Genomic DNA, 19,208 nt, shown 5'->3' on the forward strand with positions numbered 1-19,208 from the left:
GAGCTAAGTCTGGTGCATAGTCTTAATTTGATTTTAAGTCTAAATTGAAATCTCAGTTGTTGATAGCACATGGGAACCATGGGGAAGAGAAGCAAGAAAAATAAAACATTTGCTACCCTTCCCACCACACTTCAGTGACACAAGAGTCTGGGTCCAAGGAAACCTACCACTTCTGCGGATGCCATCTACTGTAAATCAACTGTCTGGTTTCCAATAGAGATTCCTATCTCCAATCAGAATCATACTTCACAAGCTCCCTCAGTAGCATCCTAAGAGGAAGAGATCTCTACAGGAGTGAGAACTAAAGTTCTATTAAAGAACATTTTTTCTCACCTTCTTATTTTAGTTCAACTGCCTTGTCCTTAAGAAGGGTTGAATCTAACAAAATTAGACTTTTACTTCTAAAAGGGGAAAGACCCAAAGGGGTCCCTCAAAACCTAGAATCTGTGTCATATAATTTAGTGTCAAATAATTCCATAATGTTTTACTATTCTATATTTTTACATGCATATTTTTTCTCATCAAGATTGTAAACAAGGTGGCCAAAGTCATGTCTCATATTTCCCTGTTATCTACCCCAACCCCACCCACCAAGCACCCAGTACATGCTCAATAGACACCTTCGATATAAGTAACTCTGATTTCAAAATAAAACCCAAATTATTGCATACACATTATAAATAACACTCTGCAACACACTTCACCAGATGTTTACATGGCTTTCTCACTGATTTTACCCAGGCCCATGCTCACGTACCAGACCCCCAGAGAGACCTCTTTCGGCTGTGCATCAGAGAACCCCCCACCATTTTCTAACCCTTACCTTGCTTTCTTTCCCTTCATAATACTATGGCTGCCTGCTAGAGTGTTGAACACATTCACCACTGGAATGTGAGCTCCACAGAGGCAAAGCCCTCGTCTTTCTTATTTACTATCATACTCCATGCCTAGAACTGAACCTGGTTCATAGTGACACTCAAGTAAGCATGGAGCAAATCAGTAAGTGAATGAATGAAATTTGTTATTACACGTGAAAAATTATATTTAAAAACATAAAAGCAAAGAATTGGCCTAGAAAATATTTAAAATACCATTAAAACCTTTAATTTTTTTCTTTAAATTTCATACATGAAGGCCAAATAAGTTAGAACCCACTAATTAACAATTGTAAAAAGTTCAAATGATACAAAGGCATAAAGTAAACCCAGGCAACCTGAAGAGTTTGGGGCATAGTCTGAAAACTTTTCTCTATGTACATACAAATATAATAAATAATAACTAATGGGTAAAAAATTGTAAACATCTAATCCTTTTAAAGGTAACCCTTTGAAACTTAATATTTTGTAAATATTAAGGATTCTAAGTACAAGAATCCTTTATTTTTTAATCTATAAACTTTAAATATTTACTCTTTGGGTCTCAGTTTCATTATAAAATGAAGATAAATAATAACTAACAGGATTGATATAGAAGATAAATGACAAAATATATCTAAAGTGCTCAGGATAGTGTTTGCACACAGAAAAAACAAAGTAGGTAAAAGATAAAAGATACGTAAGTTTAGGTATCAGCGAAAATCCAAGAGAAGGACCTATCCATGAAGTGGAGGTGAAAGATGCTACTTGGAAGATACGGCACTTGAGATGAGTTTTGAAGGACCACCGGGCATCAGTCAAACTCAGGAACTGGAAACTGAAGGTCATTTTAGGCTGAAGGAAGAACAACTTCCTCATACAAGAATTTTAGCAGCTGGCATTCGTTTGTGGAGAACATCTTAAAGGGCTGCTCTGCAAAGGCAAGGCAAAGCCACAAGGCCACTGTCTGCAAGAAGACCTCAAAAAAGGGTGGAAGCTAAATTGCTTGGCATGAGATATAAACCAAAAACTGCAAGTGGGTGGAGTAGAGAAGAGAGAGGACATAAGAGCAAGAAAACAGAAGACTTGATAGGCAACAGAAGGAAAGTCCTAATAATTATTTGAGTCTAGAATCAAGCTCTGTTTTACATGTAATTACAAAGTATTTTTGCACACTTTGAATACATAATGAATTTTCCAGGAAGGAAGCTATCATATAAATTTTATAAAGACTATACTTTGATAGTTTGGAATTTTCCAAGAGTTGATGGCTGTATTAGTATCCTTTTGTTGCTGTAAGAAATTACCACAAACGTAGGGGCTTCAAACAACACAAAAATATTCTCTTATAATTTTAGAGATCAGAAGTCTAAAGTGACCATCGGGCTGTGGTCCTTCAGGAAGTTTTAAGGATAACCCCTTCTCTTGCCTTTTCTAGCTTCTAGTGGCTGCCGGCATTCACTGGCTCATGGCCCTGGATCACCCCAGCCTCTGTTTCTGTTGTTGTATTTCCTTCTCTGACTCTAATACTCCTGCCTCTGTCTTACAAGGACCCTTGTGATTACATTTGGCCCACCGGACAATGCAGTATAACCTCCCTGTCTGAAGATCCTTAACTTAATCGTATCTGAAAAGTACCTTTTGCCATGTAAGGCAAAGTATTCACAGGTTCCAATGTTTGGGACATGGGCATTTTTGGAGAAACCATTATTCTGCTTACCACAGTCACCCTTTCAGGCAACCACATCATGGAATATAATGGTACTCATATATTAACCACTCATATTGTTCTGAGTGGCTAATATAAAACACCTTATCAGACTGCATTATTCACACTCCCAGCTAAAAAAAAAGGTAAGAATACCTGGCAACCTTATATTTCTCTGGTAGACTCCTGCCCAATAATTGATATTTACTTATTTAATTTTCTGTTATTTTTTTCTTGTACAGTTAGAGAATTTTAAAAATTATGCATAAATAGGTTACATTATCCATACAAGTAATAAAAGAGTCATCATTACAAAATATTAAATATTTATTGCCAAATGGGTGGTTGAATGTGACAGGACTGAGAATCACTGAGTTAGAGAGTTAAATATTATTTTTAGTGAGTTAAGTGGTGCTGGAAAATCTACCAAATATATTTTAAATCTGGTTATGGCAGTAGCAGCAAGTCTGAAATTAAAGGTAAGTATTCTACAGGAAATATGCCTGTAAAGTAGACAGACATGCTTCCAGTGTACTGCAAATGTAACAGAACTTCCTTCTTAGCTCTGAATGTCTTCCCTCTCAGACACTGCCCCCTTCTTGGCCAGCCCTCTCCTCCTTACTCTCTGCTTCAGGCCCTGAAGGCATGGAGAAACTGACAGATAATGAAGCACTCCCAGCTGCAGGAGGACAGACAACTGGACTCTTTACCATTTCATGAAGCATCGCAAAGGAAAAACATGGCTCTGCTGATAAAGGCTCTTACATTAGTATAATGATGGCTAGGGAGGCAGGTGCCAGGGAAAAAGGGGAGGTCAGTGAAAAGACACGACAACAGGACACCTCAGATGGGGAAGAGGGAGTCCTGAAAGCAGGGATGGGGCCCACTGTGCTCTTCTGGGTTGCAGTAAACACCTTAGGCTGTTTCTATTAATATATGGACTGTCAATTTAAAATAATTTTTAAAATTCAAAATGGATGTTTAGGGAAGGACAAGAGAAGGACACACAGCAAGGAAACCAGAAAACAAGCTCGAGTGGCCACAGACATACTCCCAGAGTTTGGAAGCTCATTTCAGTACAGCTCTGAGTTATGTGAATTCTCTTCAACTGCAGGGTGTCCCCGTGCTCTTCATTCTGGGCTCACACTTCATGCTGAAACAGTCTATTTGCTCTTGCCTCCACCAACCACAGGTTATCTGTTCATTGTTTTGGTCTTTAGGTTCTGGTCTCTCTCTGTGTCTATGTATTTCCTGATTCTTGTTCCTTCTCTCCCTGTATCCTTCTCTTCCCTCTCCTCCCTAACACTGCATTGAACAGAAGGCATGAAGTACAAGAAAACCAACAGGCCACATCTGCCCACTAAATTAATTCAGCTCCCTAGAGCCAGTCTATGTATGGCTGCGCTGAGGTCATGAACCTCATAGGTACCATCAGGATAGTGGAGTCACCTTGGCATCAAACGAGTGTGACGATCTAACTGCAGGCTGAGTCAGTCAAGCAGTACTAGACTTTACAGTAACTGGACATAGGTAGATTCTGTAGTCAAGCTGCTTGGATCCTGGCCCTGTCAATTATTAGCTGTTACCTTGGACAAGTTATTCAATATCTTTAAGCCTCAGTTTTTTTCAGCTGTAAGATGGGGAGGATGGGAAATAACAGAACTTATTAATAAATTATTTTTGGTGATAACTGAGATTGTTGGCACCCTCTTAAATTCTGTGCCTGCCTCACTCACCTTACCTTAGACCGGTACCTGGTCACGGTTCTGGAGGTTCTGGACCCATCAGTACAGGCAACAGCCTCCCAGAATCCTATCATTTGCATTTTAAAGTCCAGCTTTTCCTTGTTACTTCTTCCTTTTGTGAATATATTAATATTTCTCCCTCCTATTGAATCCCTGCATTGGTTGTTTCAGGATTCGGTATTGATGTTTGAGAATATTTTCGGCCTGAAAGATTCATGTTTGGAATAATATATGAACTTGGACTAATGTAATTATGTAGGAAGCCAGCATATCCATGTGTTAACACCTATCCTTAATTTCATTTTAATAGAAAATGATTCTTAGCTTAAATAGAATGTAGAACTGTCATTCTGTAAGTCTAGGGACTCAGAGGAAATGCAAGATTGTATGAAATGGAATTATTTACTAAAAAGTGTTAATGTCACAATGCATTGTAAGAAAATAAGTTTAAAACAAAGAATATTTGTTCAAATTAATTTTCTTGGAGCCTAACATGTTTCAAAGAAAATGTGAACCATAATTAATGAATTTGCTAAATAGAATGTGTTTGCAAGACAGCCCAGGGTTGAGCTCTGCTAAAACATAAGGACTTCAAACTCCTCAGGGAAAATAGTAGCATAATATCCCACAGATTAGAAGTCAAAGACTTCAGTGCTACTAGGGGCCAGGAAGGCAGTGAAAGGCATGAGCTGGAGTGTAGCAGGAATACAATAGGGAAAGGTGAGGACTGTGATTAATTGCAGGTGCCTTGCCCTGTTTAGAGTTGGCAGGGGCCCCTCATCATGGTAGATCGTTGGCATTTGGAAATCCATGCTAACTTTTCAGATACTCCAATTTTTCAAAACAAGCCAGAAAGCCAGGTATTTATGTGAAAACACTCACATTAGAAAATATTGGCTCAGTATTTTTTAAAATCATTCAAATGGGCAAAATAAAACATAACTGAATCGTGATTTGTTTTTTTTTTTTTGAGATAGGGTCTCACTCTGTCACCTAGGCTAGAGTGCAGTGGCATGATCACAGCTTACTGTAACCTCTAACTCTTGGGCTTAAGCAATCCTCCCACCTCGGCCTCTCAAGTAGCTAGGACTATAGCTGCAACACCATGCCCAACTAATTTTTTAAATTTTGTTGTAGAAATGGGGTCTTGCTATGTTGCCCAGGCTAATCTCGAACTCCTGGCCTCAAGCAATCTTCCCACCTTGGCCACCCAAGGTGCTAGGATTACAAATGTGAGCTACTGCACCTGGCCTGATTTTCTAATCTCTGCATAGAGAATGATATTTGTTATAAGAAGTGGGGGAAATGAGATGGATTTTCATTCTTTATTTCTTAAATCTTACCTTGAGCATTTCCGAAGGATTGAAGATTTTTATTTATTTATGAAAACTTTTGTTTTAGTTAACCTAAAATAAAGGCTACATAGAGACACAAAACCAAAATTTTGACCTCATAACAGTCTGACCAGCTTTTCTGAGTTGTGCCATGGGTTTTCCAGTTGGTAGTCCCTTCAAGAAGGGAAGAAATTGCATCACATCTGGATGGCTTTACAGCTCCTTTCTGACATTTCCCAGCAAAACCTCACCTAGGCCCCACCTCTGAGAGTGACTGTCATTCTGAAACACTGGGTTTAACTCACAGGCTAGAAATGCACTCTAGAGGACGAGCTTGAATAAACCTGCTGAAACTCAGGAAACCACAGGGGAACTGGGAAGTAACCATGTTTAATATTTAACAAAGTGAGTTGTACTCTGAGGCACTATTATTTTTCCTTTGCTCCAGAAATACAAGGTGAATGCTTTGAGCAATCCAGCTTGGGCCTTACTTTCTGCACAATTTACGAGAAAACACCTGCTCGTTGCTGAAGAGGGCTCCTAAAGCCACTGGCCTACACCATTCCTAAAGCCCACTCTTCTAAGTTTGAGATGCTTGACTGTAATGTAAGCAAATCTGAACATGCAGTCTATCTTTGGGATGTCTCAGGATATTAAGGGAGAGAAGATGGAAATGAAGGAGACCCTTGACCGGAGCCAGTGGGATATGGGGGAAGTACACACCTTGGTAAGACTTAGACTGCTCTCCGCAAGGCAAGGGAAGAGAAAAAGGATAAGACACAAAGTGAAATGACTTCAATTCCCATTTAACAAATGCCATCACATTAAAAATCTATGGCACATTGGACCCCATAAATATATACAATTATTATTTGTCAATTAAAAACAAATTTTTTACAAAATCCGTGATATACTCTCAAAGCCTCAGACCCAGGCTCATATTCTCCAAATGCTATTCAATAGAACACAAGTTCAAGAAGAGTAAAAGCACTGGACAGCTTGTTCCCTGGAGCTCATAGCGATAGAATTTGACCCACATTGCTAAAATGCCAAGTTTGTCCTTCTGGGTCTTTTTAATGGATAAAATTCAGAGAAGAGATGACTATAAAAGTTAGTGTCAGTGTGTTTAACACATAGCCTTTGATCTTTTGAGTAATACTTACCTCAAAAACTTCCCTCTATCTAGAAAAGTTAATTAGTATTTTTTTAATTAACCAATATATTAAAATGTTAATTCAGCATCTTTTCTGGAAAAAAAAATAGAAATAATAGGCTCTCCTAAAGTCCTTATTGTTGTGAGTCTGTAGAGAGGATCTCTAACTTTTAAATTCAGTTTGCTTGTTTTGTCACTTTTATTAGGCAGCATCTTCCAAAAAGCCACTGGGCATCTTTCACAGGCCATGGAAAGATAACAGTGGATTAAAGATGATACAGGCTCTGCTCTAGGCAGCCTGATTCCCTTTCTATCTCCTGTCAGGACCTTCAAGGGTAATTGTCACTATCAGAAAGCAGTGACATTTATTTTCCCTCAAGGTAGATTCAGTGTTCAGACCCTCATAGTGATGTAAAAGGCCCAGTAAGAACTTCATGGCAGTAAGACTTGCATGGCAGGACTGGAATTTAACTCTTGGGTGCTATAAACTCATCCTCTGGTTTCTTCTTCTTGACTTGTCCAAATCTAGTTGCTACATTAAAAACTTCCCCGCATGGGCTGGGCGCAGTGGCTCACGCCTTTAATCCCAGCACTTTGGGAGGCCGAGGCGGGCAGATCACGAGGTCAAGAGATCGAGACCATCCTGGCCAACATGGTGAAACTCTGTCTCTACTAAAAATACAAAAACAAATTAGCTGGGTGTGGTGGTGGGCGCCTGTATCCCAGCTACTTGGGAGGCTGAGGCAGGACAATCACTTGAATCCAGGAGGCAGAGGTTGCAGTGAGCCGAGATTGCGCCACTGCACTCCAGCCTGGCAATGGAGCAAGATTCTTTCTCAAAAAATAAAAACAAAAACAAAAAACCTCCCCTGCATTACTGATATAGAGCATCTCACTCTTTCTTACATTCCTCCAAGGGGACATAGATCATTCTTGGGGACTCTGGAGACTTAATGCAGGAAACACGTGGCTAAAACCAAGGAAGCACAAGTGAGAAAACACAAAAGTTGGAGCAGATACTTGAGGGAAATGGAGCAAAGGCTCTGAGTCATTTGTGGGAAAAAAAGACAAAAATTGATTCAGTAACTGTGTTCCTTCATTTTACCCAAATGAGTTGAAAACACGTCCACACAAAAACCTGCACATAGATGTTTATAGCAGCTTTATTCATGACTGCCAAACCTTGAAAGACACTGAGATGTCCTTCAGTAGTTAAATGAATAAATAAACTGTGATACATCCAGAAAACAGAACATTATTCAGTGCTAAAAACAAATGAGCCATCAAACCATGAAACTACATGGAGGAAATTTAAATGCATATTACTAAACAAAAGACGCCAATCTGAAAAGGCTACATACCGCATTATTCCAACTATGTGACATTCTGGAACAGACCAAACAATGGAGACAGCTGGGTGCGGTGGCTCACACCTGTAATGTCAGCACTTTAGGAGGCCAAGGCAGGTGGATCATTTGAGGTCAGGAATTCGAGACCAGCCTGGCCACTGTGGTGAAACCCTGTCTCTATTAAAAATACACAAATTAGCCAGGCATGGTGGCAGGTGCTTGTAATGCCAGCTACTCAGAAGGCTGAGGCAGAAGAATCGCTTGAACCCAGGAGGTGGAGGTTGCGGTGAGCCGAAATCATGCCACTGCACTCCAGCCTGAGTGATAGAGCAAGACTCCATCTCAAAGGAAAAAAAAAAAAAAAAACAATGGAGACAGTAAAAAGATCAGTGGTTGTCAGGAGTTGAGGGGAGTGGAGATTAGTAAGCAGAGCAGAAGAGTATTTTGGGCAGTGAAACTATTCTGTTCAATACTACAATATTAGATAGACACATGTCATTACACATTTATCAAAACCCCTAGAATGTTCACCAAGAGTGAACCCAAATGTAAACTACTATGGATTCTGGGTGATAAAGAAGCATCAACGTAACTACATTGATGATAACAAATGTACCACTCTGGTGCAGGATGCTGAAAGTGAAGAAGGTTTCAAATGGGGGCAAGGGATGGGGGATTGAGTGGAGGGATTCGAAGGGCAAAAGAACACTGCTAACGGAGCGTTAGAATCGAATGAGAAAACAAGAATAACACAAGAAATGTTCAAGAGCCTTTTTTAGTCTTTAGCAGGAAAAATTAAAAGCTACTTCTCCAGGGACCTGAGACTAACATTAGGCATCACCACTGCCCATGGCATGGTTTCTCTGCTGTAACCTGGGGGCACAGGGTGTTCTTATCAATATTTATGAAACTCTCAGATACTAGATACAAAAGAGAAGGAAGTTGGGAAAATTACAAATATTAATACAACTTCTGTTTGGAGGAGAGTTTGCGGTTGAGTGGGAACAAGGGACACTACACTCATAAGTGAGGAGGTTCATGGGGAATGGGGGTGGGAGGAAGATCATGGACTGAATACAAAAGTGCTAGCCTCAATGCTCCAAACTGAGTATTGGCTGCCTACCAATGATATGCATTGTGACCCTAGGTCATCTAACCAATTGATGTTTCCTGCTGAAGTAATCTTGAAGTTAAACAATGTAATTTTAAGAGCAAAGATAAGGTCTTCCTACCAACCAAAACATGTACCCTGCTTGCTAACATGTACCCTTCTGCTACCTATTAAAATGCAAATACCCTTAGGAGATATTAGACTTGAAGTCATATAAATCAAGTGTAACTTACTGTGAGTTTATTTATCTGATCTGAGTAGATTGCTTCGATAGGAAAAAGGATATAGTAAACTCAAGATCACTGAACACCATGGCATGGTGAAATGTTTGGCTGGGGGAATGAGGATATTTAAAACACTCTATTAACTATAGGCTTTAGCAAATCAATTTTCTTTCTGAAAAAATGGGATGAAAACACTGAAGGCATGGTCCATGAAAGAAAGAATTGATCAGCTGGACTTCATTAAAATTAATATTTTCTCCTCTGTAAAAGACACTGTCAAAAGAATCCAAAGACAAGCCACAGACAGGAAGAACTATCTGCAAAAGACACATCTGATAAAGAACTGTTATCCAAAATATGCAAAGAACTCTCAAAGCTCAACAATGAGAAAGAAAACAACCAGATTAAAAAATCGGCCAAAGACTTTAGTTGACACCTTGCCAAAAATGATATACCTATGGCAAATAATCATATGAAAAGATGCTCTATATCACATGTTATCAGGTAAATGCAAATTAAAACAATTAGATACCACAATATACCTATCAAAATGACCAAAATCCAGAACACTGATAACACCAAATGCTAACAAGGATGTAGAACCATAAGAACTCTTTCATTGCTGATGAGAATGCAAAAGACAGTTTGGCAGTTTCTTACAAAACTAAACATACTTTTACCATACAAGCCAGCAATCACACTCCTTTGTATTTACCAAAAAAAGGGTTGAAAACTTATGTCCATCCAACAGGAATGCTTATAGCAGTTTTGTTCATAATTGCCAAAACTTGAAAGCAACCAAGATGTCCTTCAGTGAATGAATGGATAAACTGTGGTACATCCAGACAATGAAATATTATTCAATGCTGAAAGGTTCAGAGCTATCAAGCTATGAAAAGACATGGAGAAAACTTCAATGCATATTACTAAGTGAAAGAAGGCCATCTGGGAAGGCTACATACTATATAATTCCAACTATGTGACATTCTGGGAAAAGCAAACTACGAAGACAGTAAAAAGATCAGTGGTTCTCAGTGGTGGGGGGAGAGAGAGATGAAAGGCAGAGCACAGAGGATTTTTAGGACAATGAAACTATTCTGTAATGATACACATCATTATGCTGTAATGATGTAATACTGTAATGATACACATCATTATGCATTTGTCAAAACCCATATAGTGTAATGCAACAAGTTATATAGATTGGATGTTGTCCCCTTTAAATCCCATGTTGAATTGTAATCCCCAATGTTGGAGTTGGGCCTGGTGGGAGGCTACTGAATCATGAAGCCAGATTTCTCGTGAATGGTTAAGCCCTATCACATTGGTGCTGTTCTCATGATAGTTCTCACAAGAACCAGCTGTTGAAAAGTGTGTGACATCTTCCCCTTTGCTCTCTCTCTTGCTCCTGCTGTCACCATGTGACATGCCTGATCCACTTCGCCTTCTGCCAAGCTCCCTAAAACCTCCCCAGAAGTCAAGCAGATGCCAGCACCATGCTTGTACGGCCTGCAAAACCATGAGCCAATTAAACCGTTTTTCTTTATAAATTATCCAGTCTGAGGTATTTCTTCATAACAACACAAGAATGACCTAACACACCAAGAATGAACCTTAATGTAAGGTAAGGTCTTTGAGTGATAATGATGTGTCCATGCAGGCCCATCAGTTGTAATAAATGTACCACTCTGGTGGGAGAATTGACAATGCAGGAGGCTATGCATGGTAAGGGGCAGAGGGTATACAGGAAATCTGTGTACTTTCCATTCAATTTTGCTGTGAACCTAAAACTGCTCTTAAAAAATAAAGTATAACCTGAAAAAAATTTTTAATGAAAACAATGCAACCACTGAATGTTTGCAAAGCAACCAGAGCATTGACTGTATACTATTTTACTATTGTTATTACTCTCGAAAAGATACTTAGGGAGCAGTGAGTAGATTTTATGGAATGGAGACAAAAGAGTCTTCGATTTCTCTCAGCCTAGCTCACTGAAATTCTACATTAGGGAAACAATATTCATGTGCAAGTTTTTGTCCTGTATTCATTTATTTTCCTCTGATTCTCTTGAGCCACAGGGACCAAGGACAGGTTTTGGGTATTCCTGTGTCCTACAAAATATATCTCCACAAAACCTAATCTCTTTAATTTTTCCAGAATTTCTAGAAAAAACTACAAGATCTTGACCACATGACTATGACCTTGGAATTTTCTCATGAGGATCTTGGACATCACCACTACACCTTGCTGACCTCCAAGGCCAGCTTCCCCTTGGAGTTCTGACCGAAGTACTACACAAAGCTCTTCCCTTAGTTCATTTAGGGCTACTCAGGCAGTTGGCACTTTTAAACAAAAGAAAGTAAACATAGACGGGGAATAAACCATTTTTAAGAAGCCTGACTTATATAAAAGAGGTTCGTAATCTTATCACAGTTACCTACTACCAGGACTCTAAGGTCTTGGCTGTTCCAGACCTTGTCTCCCAAGCAATCAACCATGTTAGAGCAAAAAGGCCCATTAAGCATCATGGCATCCAGCCTGGACCCTTTAACTCTCACATCCCTGCATGCATACTTCTTACCACCTACCACCAGGGACCCAAGGGCTTTCCAGTGTGCCTGGACTCTCAGCCTTTCCCACTAATTCCCTGTGTCTAGTCTGACATTTGTCTCTTCCCCAGTTAATGAATGACTGTCCTTCAGGAGAGTCAGCTGCCCTCCCCTCATACCTCCCTACACCCATTAATCTCCCTTGGACATGAGTCAACTCAGTAGTAGGCCTAATAGATATTTTACCCACAAGATAGCATTACATCTATGTAGCAAGACACACACACATAACACACCTGCCAAGATGAAAAAGAGTGATGGAGAATGTGCAGCTGAGATGTTGCATCATACTCACTACTAAATTGTAAGAAACAGTCTTGAAAGCAGGGTCCATCTGTCAGTGTTTATATAACCCTTGATGGCCAGCACAGCATCCAGTACAATTAGGCACCCAATAAATAATTGTCGCATTAAATAATGAATGAATAAGTTTAATGATTTCTCCCACTGCTTCAAATCTGAAGTAAAAGACCAGTTCTGTGCTCTGACATAGCCCCTGATAAATTTTGAGTTTTAAGGAAATCCTCAATAAAGCCTCCATTGATCAAGCTCCAGGATTAACTTCTCTCTGCTGTTTACTTTCCAACACAGAAAACTTTAAATACTTTAAAATATGTAAAGTTGGAGGAATTAAATTAAATAAACAACTCACTGGCAATGGAACCACTCCAAGGCGAAGGCAACATAGATACTTTCAAAACTACACATAAAGTCACCAAGGCAAAATGAACTTCTCATACTTAAAACAAGAAAAATATATTTAACAAGAATTAGTATTTATTGAGAACCTACTATGTACCAAGAAGTATGATCGGCACATATTTTATATTGTTTTGTTTAACCCTTACAACAGCCCTACACGTTAAGAAGTATCATCTCCATTTTAAAAAAGACTCAGAAAAGTGTTTCTGTCCGTAGTCACTTGTTTAAGGGGTTAAGGGCATAAACTTTTGGATCCAGACTGACTAGGTTTAAATTCTGCCTCTGCCTCTTCCTAGCTGTGTGACTCTGGACAAACATAGCTTAATATATTTGTGCCTTGGTTTCTTCATCTGAAAAATGGAGCTAATAATTGTGCCAGTTGCTAAATTATCATCGCTCATCTCCAAGCCCACATTTCTATTATCTGCTTTGTGATGCTTGGGGCTGGAACTCTGAGAACCACATTTTGGCTGAGTCAGCTGCTTCTTGTAATATCTGCCAGTAGGGGCGCTAGCGAGAGGGGCAGAGCCCGAGGAGGAACATGGGACTTGCTCCTTCCCGTGTGCTTCTTATGAACTTTGCCTCAGCAATACCATCCTTTTTTCCTTCCTACAGAGCCACTGAGCCAGTTTGTAGATTCTCCAGAACCAGCCTCATTATGTGCCCCTCAAGGACACTGGCACCTGCCCCCTCCTTTTTCCAGAATCAGCCTCATTATGTGCCCCTCAGGGATACTGGCACCCGCCCCCTCCTCAGAGGTCTGAATTTCAGCTCTGTGGGGCCCTTCCTCTAAGTGTCCAGGAAGTGTTAGTAATCCCAGCTCTTTCCTTTGCTTCCTCAGCCCTGGAGACGGCAGCTGCTCCCTGGAATTGCTTGCTACCTACCTGATACCTTACAGCTCTCTTTCTACCCTTCTTTTTACCCTTTTCATTACGTCATTAAAACACTACAACCGGTTAACCGGTTAGATTCTCTTTTCCAATTATTGGTGTGGTATTCTCCTGACAAGCCCTGAGAAACAAGAACACCTACCTCATTAGGTCACTGAGACTATTAAATGAGTTCATCGTAAAATGCTCGTATTGTACCTGGAGCATAGGGCTTGCTGTATCAATGTTAGCTCTTTTTATGTGGTAAGTATTGGAGCTGGGTGGGAACCTGGGTCTGTCCATCTTCTCAATCAACATAATGTTTCTCTAACAAAAATAGCTACTGTTGACACAGGCATGGGCTTAATGCTTCCACATACATTGCCTCTTTTAATCCTCTTCAGCACCTCTTAGATGCTTTGAATTTTTGCAGTGTTTTTTTCTCTGACAATTGGCATCAAGAAAGGTATTCTGAGTTACTATGTGCATTATTCAGAAAAGGTAGGCAAGTACTCCCATCAGTGCAAACTTCTACAGTGGAAGAATAATATGTAAATATGAACCTCTCTAAAATTAAACATGAACTTCTCCAAACTTGCCCCATGTATCACCAGGAATTTACATAATTAAAGTGTGTATGCGTGTATTCATGTGTGTTTGTCTGAGAATTAATATTTTGAAATTTCAAATTTTCTATTATTTGAATTTCTGAACTATCAATGAAATATAGAACCTCAAAATTTTTAAAAGGCTACTTTGCACCAGGTACTGGGATGTAAGTGTTTTCACATATATTATCTCATTTTATCCTTAACATATGCTATCCTAGTGGGTATGATCATCTTCTCTATACAGATATGTTCAAGATCACATAGCAAAGTGGCAGAACCAAGAATTGAAACCAATTCTTTCTGACTCACAGAGCTCATGTTTTAACCAATTCATCACAGGTCATAAGTGAGGGTTATTCTCCACAACACATGTTGAGAGAATAAAGTTTAGTAAAAATATGAACTGAGATAGGAACAAATTGCTTCACTGTGAAGTGCTTAGAAAATAAAAGAGCTGAATATAGCACAGTATCTTCTGACCTTGCTTTCAGAATTGCCTGTAAGTCATGGGAAAATTCTCAGGTTCTGTCACTGGGTTTCAAGAATCTCCCTCAAATTATATTTCATTTCAAGGATCCCTCTCCCATTTCAGTTTTGCTATTATGAAGGCAAAGCATATGAGAATAAGAACTACTTTGTTTCTGGGTATGCCCTGGCCATCCAAAGACAAGCCATTCTCTTCAGGAAGATAAATAAATAAATAAATAAATAAATAAAAGCACCCACCCAAAATAATTATTTTTTAAAAGAACAATATGGAAGAAAAAATATACCTTTTGCTTGGTGCTTGATTTCAGGCCAACTCGGGAATGACTTTTAGACTAGAGGAAAAAATGAGAAAGAAATCTATGAAAAACACAGTATAATAGTAGAATGTATTTTGAAGTCATTTCTTCTATTATAGGAGGCATAAGTTTTAAGTTAAAATCCTTTCCCCTAAACTTCCTTCATAGCATCTAGAAATCTAAGACTAGAAACACAGCACAGACTCCAGTGTTGAGGTTTGAAATTTACATACTATTTAAGTTCTAGAGCTGAGAATGCCAAGACTGACCTACACTTTGGCAATGCCTTGTTCATATTTACCAAGTCAGCATCTTTTCTTACAGGACACTGGCAGAAACCAAAAACTGCAGCACATGCCCGCAGCTCTAACAAAGGAAAGGGAAAGAAGGAAGAAAATGAGTGAAACAAGAGGCAAGAAAGAAAAAAGAGAAGGAAAGGAAGGAAATGTCCTCTAAATTGGAACACAACAAAACAGGCAGAATGAAGAAAAGAACATGCTTATGGGAAGATTTCCAAGTGCGTTTCTATAGGGCAGATTTTAATCTGTTAACTTAAATAAATTTTCATTACATTGAAAAAAGCTCTCAAAAACATTAATTCTTATATAGGGCTTTTTTTTCTTCCAGTTTGTTCATGATTATCTAAACTGATCTGGGATTAGCAAAGGTAAACCAGGCATTAAGCCATGCATGAGAATATTTTGATATGGAATATTATTATGATTTTTCTCCCAATGAGAAAAAAGCAAGTCAAGCTTACTATATTTAGTATTCACATAGTGAATATATTTTTCTTTAAACAAACTATGAATCAAAGTTAACTCTAAATCATTTGCTGCAACATAGCTAGAAAAATGTCTTCCTAAGTCAGCAGTCCTCAAACTTTTTCATCTCAAAGTCCATTTATACTCTTTAAAAGTATTGAAGTTTGAAGTTCCCAAAAAGCTTTTGTTTATATGGGTTATATCTACTAATATTCACCTTATTAGAAATTGGAGTTGAGAAATGTTTAAACATGTATTTATTAATTCATCTTAAAATAGCAAGAATAAATTCACTACATGTTAAAAAACACATTGTATGTATACACCAAAACAGAAAAAAATAGTGAGATGACATTTACATTTTTGCAAATTTATTTAATATTTAGCTTAAAAAGAAGATAGCTAGATTCTCAAAACTGCTTTTGATTTCATCTATTTTGATAGGTTTTTGCTTTCAATAAATGAAGAAAATCCAGCCTCACTCAGATATGAGGTTGGAAAATGAAAGAGTATTTGTAATGATCCTTTCAGAAAATTGTAGATGTTCTTCTCTGATAATATGCCAAAACTTGACAAGTGGCGATTTCTTAAGGGTTAGTTGCAATATATAGTCTGAAATCATACCATGAACATTTTATACTCTGTTACATTAAAATGTGTTGGTCTACCTTACACTTTAAATAGATCTTTTGTAGCATCTTGTATTGGTCATTTTGAGAACATTGGTTCAGTGAGTTATGCAGAATTCTGAAATGTTGACCCATTTCACTATATAATATCCCCAAAATCACATTTGTTAATAACCAACCTCACCGAAAAAATCCTCAACTGCTTATAAGGTATTAAGCTCATAGTAACAGATAGAAGCTTTCCAAAATTCTACTTTTCTCTTGAAAGCTTGAATTTTATCACAGGCAACAAATACCGTCAGTTGCTTCCTTGAAGTAATACACTTACTTCATTCATTTTTGCAAACATGTCTGCCAGCCACCTGAATCCAAATAATTATAGTTCATCTCTTGTTCTTTTAAGATAAAATGGTATTTTATGAAAAAAGAGACTAGTTCAGCTCACAATTCAATTGCACAGTGCTCTTCCTCAAAACAGTTACTGAACCTTTGAATGGAGCAAAAGTGCTGTATGCATACTTTCCATTTTATCACACAGAATACTAAAGAGATGTGTACTCGAGGGTTAAGATTTAACAAACTTAATAATTTTTAGTATTTCATCAAGGGCATTCTTAAGTGAAACAGGCATTTTTGTCCTGCAGTGCAAATGCACAGTGGTGAAATTATAAAGATTACTATACAGTTTGGTGCTACTGCATTAAGTCATGCTAAAGCACCAACAGTTTTAGCCACCATGGCTTCTACACAATCAGGGCAAATGTCACCCAATAAAAAAGGCAAAGAATGTCTTAATACTATGACAAGAGTTTTTACTTCTGAGATTCCCTTTGAGAATTGCCACCCTTAGTCATTTACAACAGTTGAGCCTAAAGCAAAGAAATAGATCTTATGAGGAACAGGGCCAATCAAAAACAAGTTGTCATTGTCCCTACTTCCCTTCTGCTGCCTTAGACAAGAGAGACCAATCAGTAGTAGACTTCCTTCTAATGGACAGAGCCAGGATGGGGAAAGAAACTTGAGATGAAATCGAGTGTTCATCTTTCACTTATTCATATCATGTTTTGAAGTCCATCTAGACTGTTATGTGCTGAATTATTTCCCACTAAAATTTATATGTTGAAATTCTAACTCCAGTACCTTAGAATGTGATTGTATTTGGAGATAGAGGCTTTCAAGATAAATAAGGTAAAATGAGGTCATATAGACAGGCCCTAATCCGATATGACTGGCATCCTTATAAGAAGAGGGGATTAAGACACAAACAATACACATACACAGAGGAAAGACAATGTGAAGACAAAGATATCCATCTACAAGCCAAAGAGAGTGGCATCCAGATGAAACCAACCCTGCTGACAGCTTGATCTTGGACTTCTAGTCTCTCTCAGAACTGTGAGAAAATAAATTTCTGTTATTTAAGCCACCCAACCTGTGGTATTTTATTATGGAAGCCCTAGAAAACTAATACAAATCTACTCCAAAGAAGAAGTCAAAAATCCAGAAAATAGAGGTCCAGCAAAACTAAGCCCTGAATCAAAATGGACCATTATCATCACATTCATTGTCAACCATGTAAATCCTGAGAAAGAAAGTCTGGATCAATGCTTCTCAAACTCTAGAGTTCATAAAGATCAGTTAGGGGGCTGTTAACCATTCCATTTTCCCAACTCCAACTCCAAAGATTCCAAGTAAGAAGATGTAGGTGTAGGATATCTCCCTGGAATGTGCATTTTAACCAGCACCCCAGAGAACTGAAATAGATATATGGTCTACAAAGAATAATTTGAGAAACACTCACCTGCCAAGGACAGTGGTAACTGGGGCTAGGAGAATTGAAACAGGTAAATGTTGGCAAATTATTCACACTAGCCCAAAAGCAGATCTACAATAGTTCTTTAACCTCTCCAATTAAAAAAAAAATAAGCATACAAATTGTGTGTTTATTTACATTTTTTAGAAATTTGGCTGGGCTTCTATACCATATTAATTTCCACAAACATCCATGAATATGGCCTTTGTATACAACTCAAAGTCATGACAGTCAACATGACTTAAAGGAAAAGCCCTCAATTTCTATAAGAGATTAAAAGCCAATTCAATCCTAAAGAAATGCCTTTTTCATTTGACATTAAATGAGCTCTTGGGTCTTGACAGAATGGAGAGTGGGCTTAATAAAGATCATCTGTATTGCACATTCCATGCTATGGAGTGGGTCTACTATTTACAATCCGGTGGCCTTCCAAAAATTTCTTTCATAAGTTAGGTATAAAAGACTAGAGTTTCCTTTCCCTATACAGATAATTTTATAGGCTACACCACAAAGGCCTATTTAATCACTAATATAACTGAAATGCTATGTAATTGCAGTAAAAAGCAGTAAACTACCATGCTACTGACAAAGCAGAAAATAATAAAAATCAATTAACAACCTGTTTTACTTTTTCCGTGTATCTTGAACAATAGTGTAAAACAAAATGTATATTTAATTTGAAGAAGATGAAGACCAAGGTAGAAATTCTGGAATTCTGAAGAGGCCTTTACAGAAATTTCAAGACATGGTATTCACAACTAGTGTGTCTGATGCCGCTCGCCCATCCCTCCCAAGTGGGTGGTTTTGCTTTTCACAGTTCAAGTGCATCACCAGCATTGCTCTGATCTTTAGCAGCTATGAATAGGACCACTCAGGACTCCTAGTGGTAAGGAGCAGCAAGGGAACTAAAAAGGCTATTAGACAGCTCCCTGAGGCAGGCACGCTGGC

General features: G+C 38.4%; 1 protein-coding gene across 1 annotated transcript in view; it reads right to left on the bottom strand.

Moving 5' to 3' along the window:
- RASGEF1B (RasGEF domain family member 1B) overlaps positions 1–19,208 on the bottom strand; it is a 625,168-nt gene that overhangs the window by 477,604 nt on the left and 128,356 nt on the right. Inside the window, exon 2 of the mRNA XM_030819061.1 lies at positions 15,043–15,090. Within this exon, the coding sequence (XP_030674921.1) occupies positions 15,043–15,090 (48 nt within the window). The remainder of the gene's footprint in view (positions 1–15,042; positions 15,091–19,208) is intronic.

The sequence above is a fragment of the Nomascus leucogenys genome, chromosome 9 (assembly GCF_006542625.1).
Source record: "Nomascus leucogenys isolate Asia chromosome 9, Asia_NLE_v1, whole genome shotgun sequence".
In the NCBI taxonomy this organism is placed as follows: Eukaryota; Metazoa; Chordata; class Mammalia; order Primates; family Hylobatidae; genus Nomascus; species Nomascus leucogenys.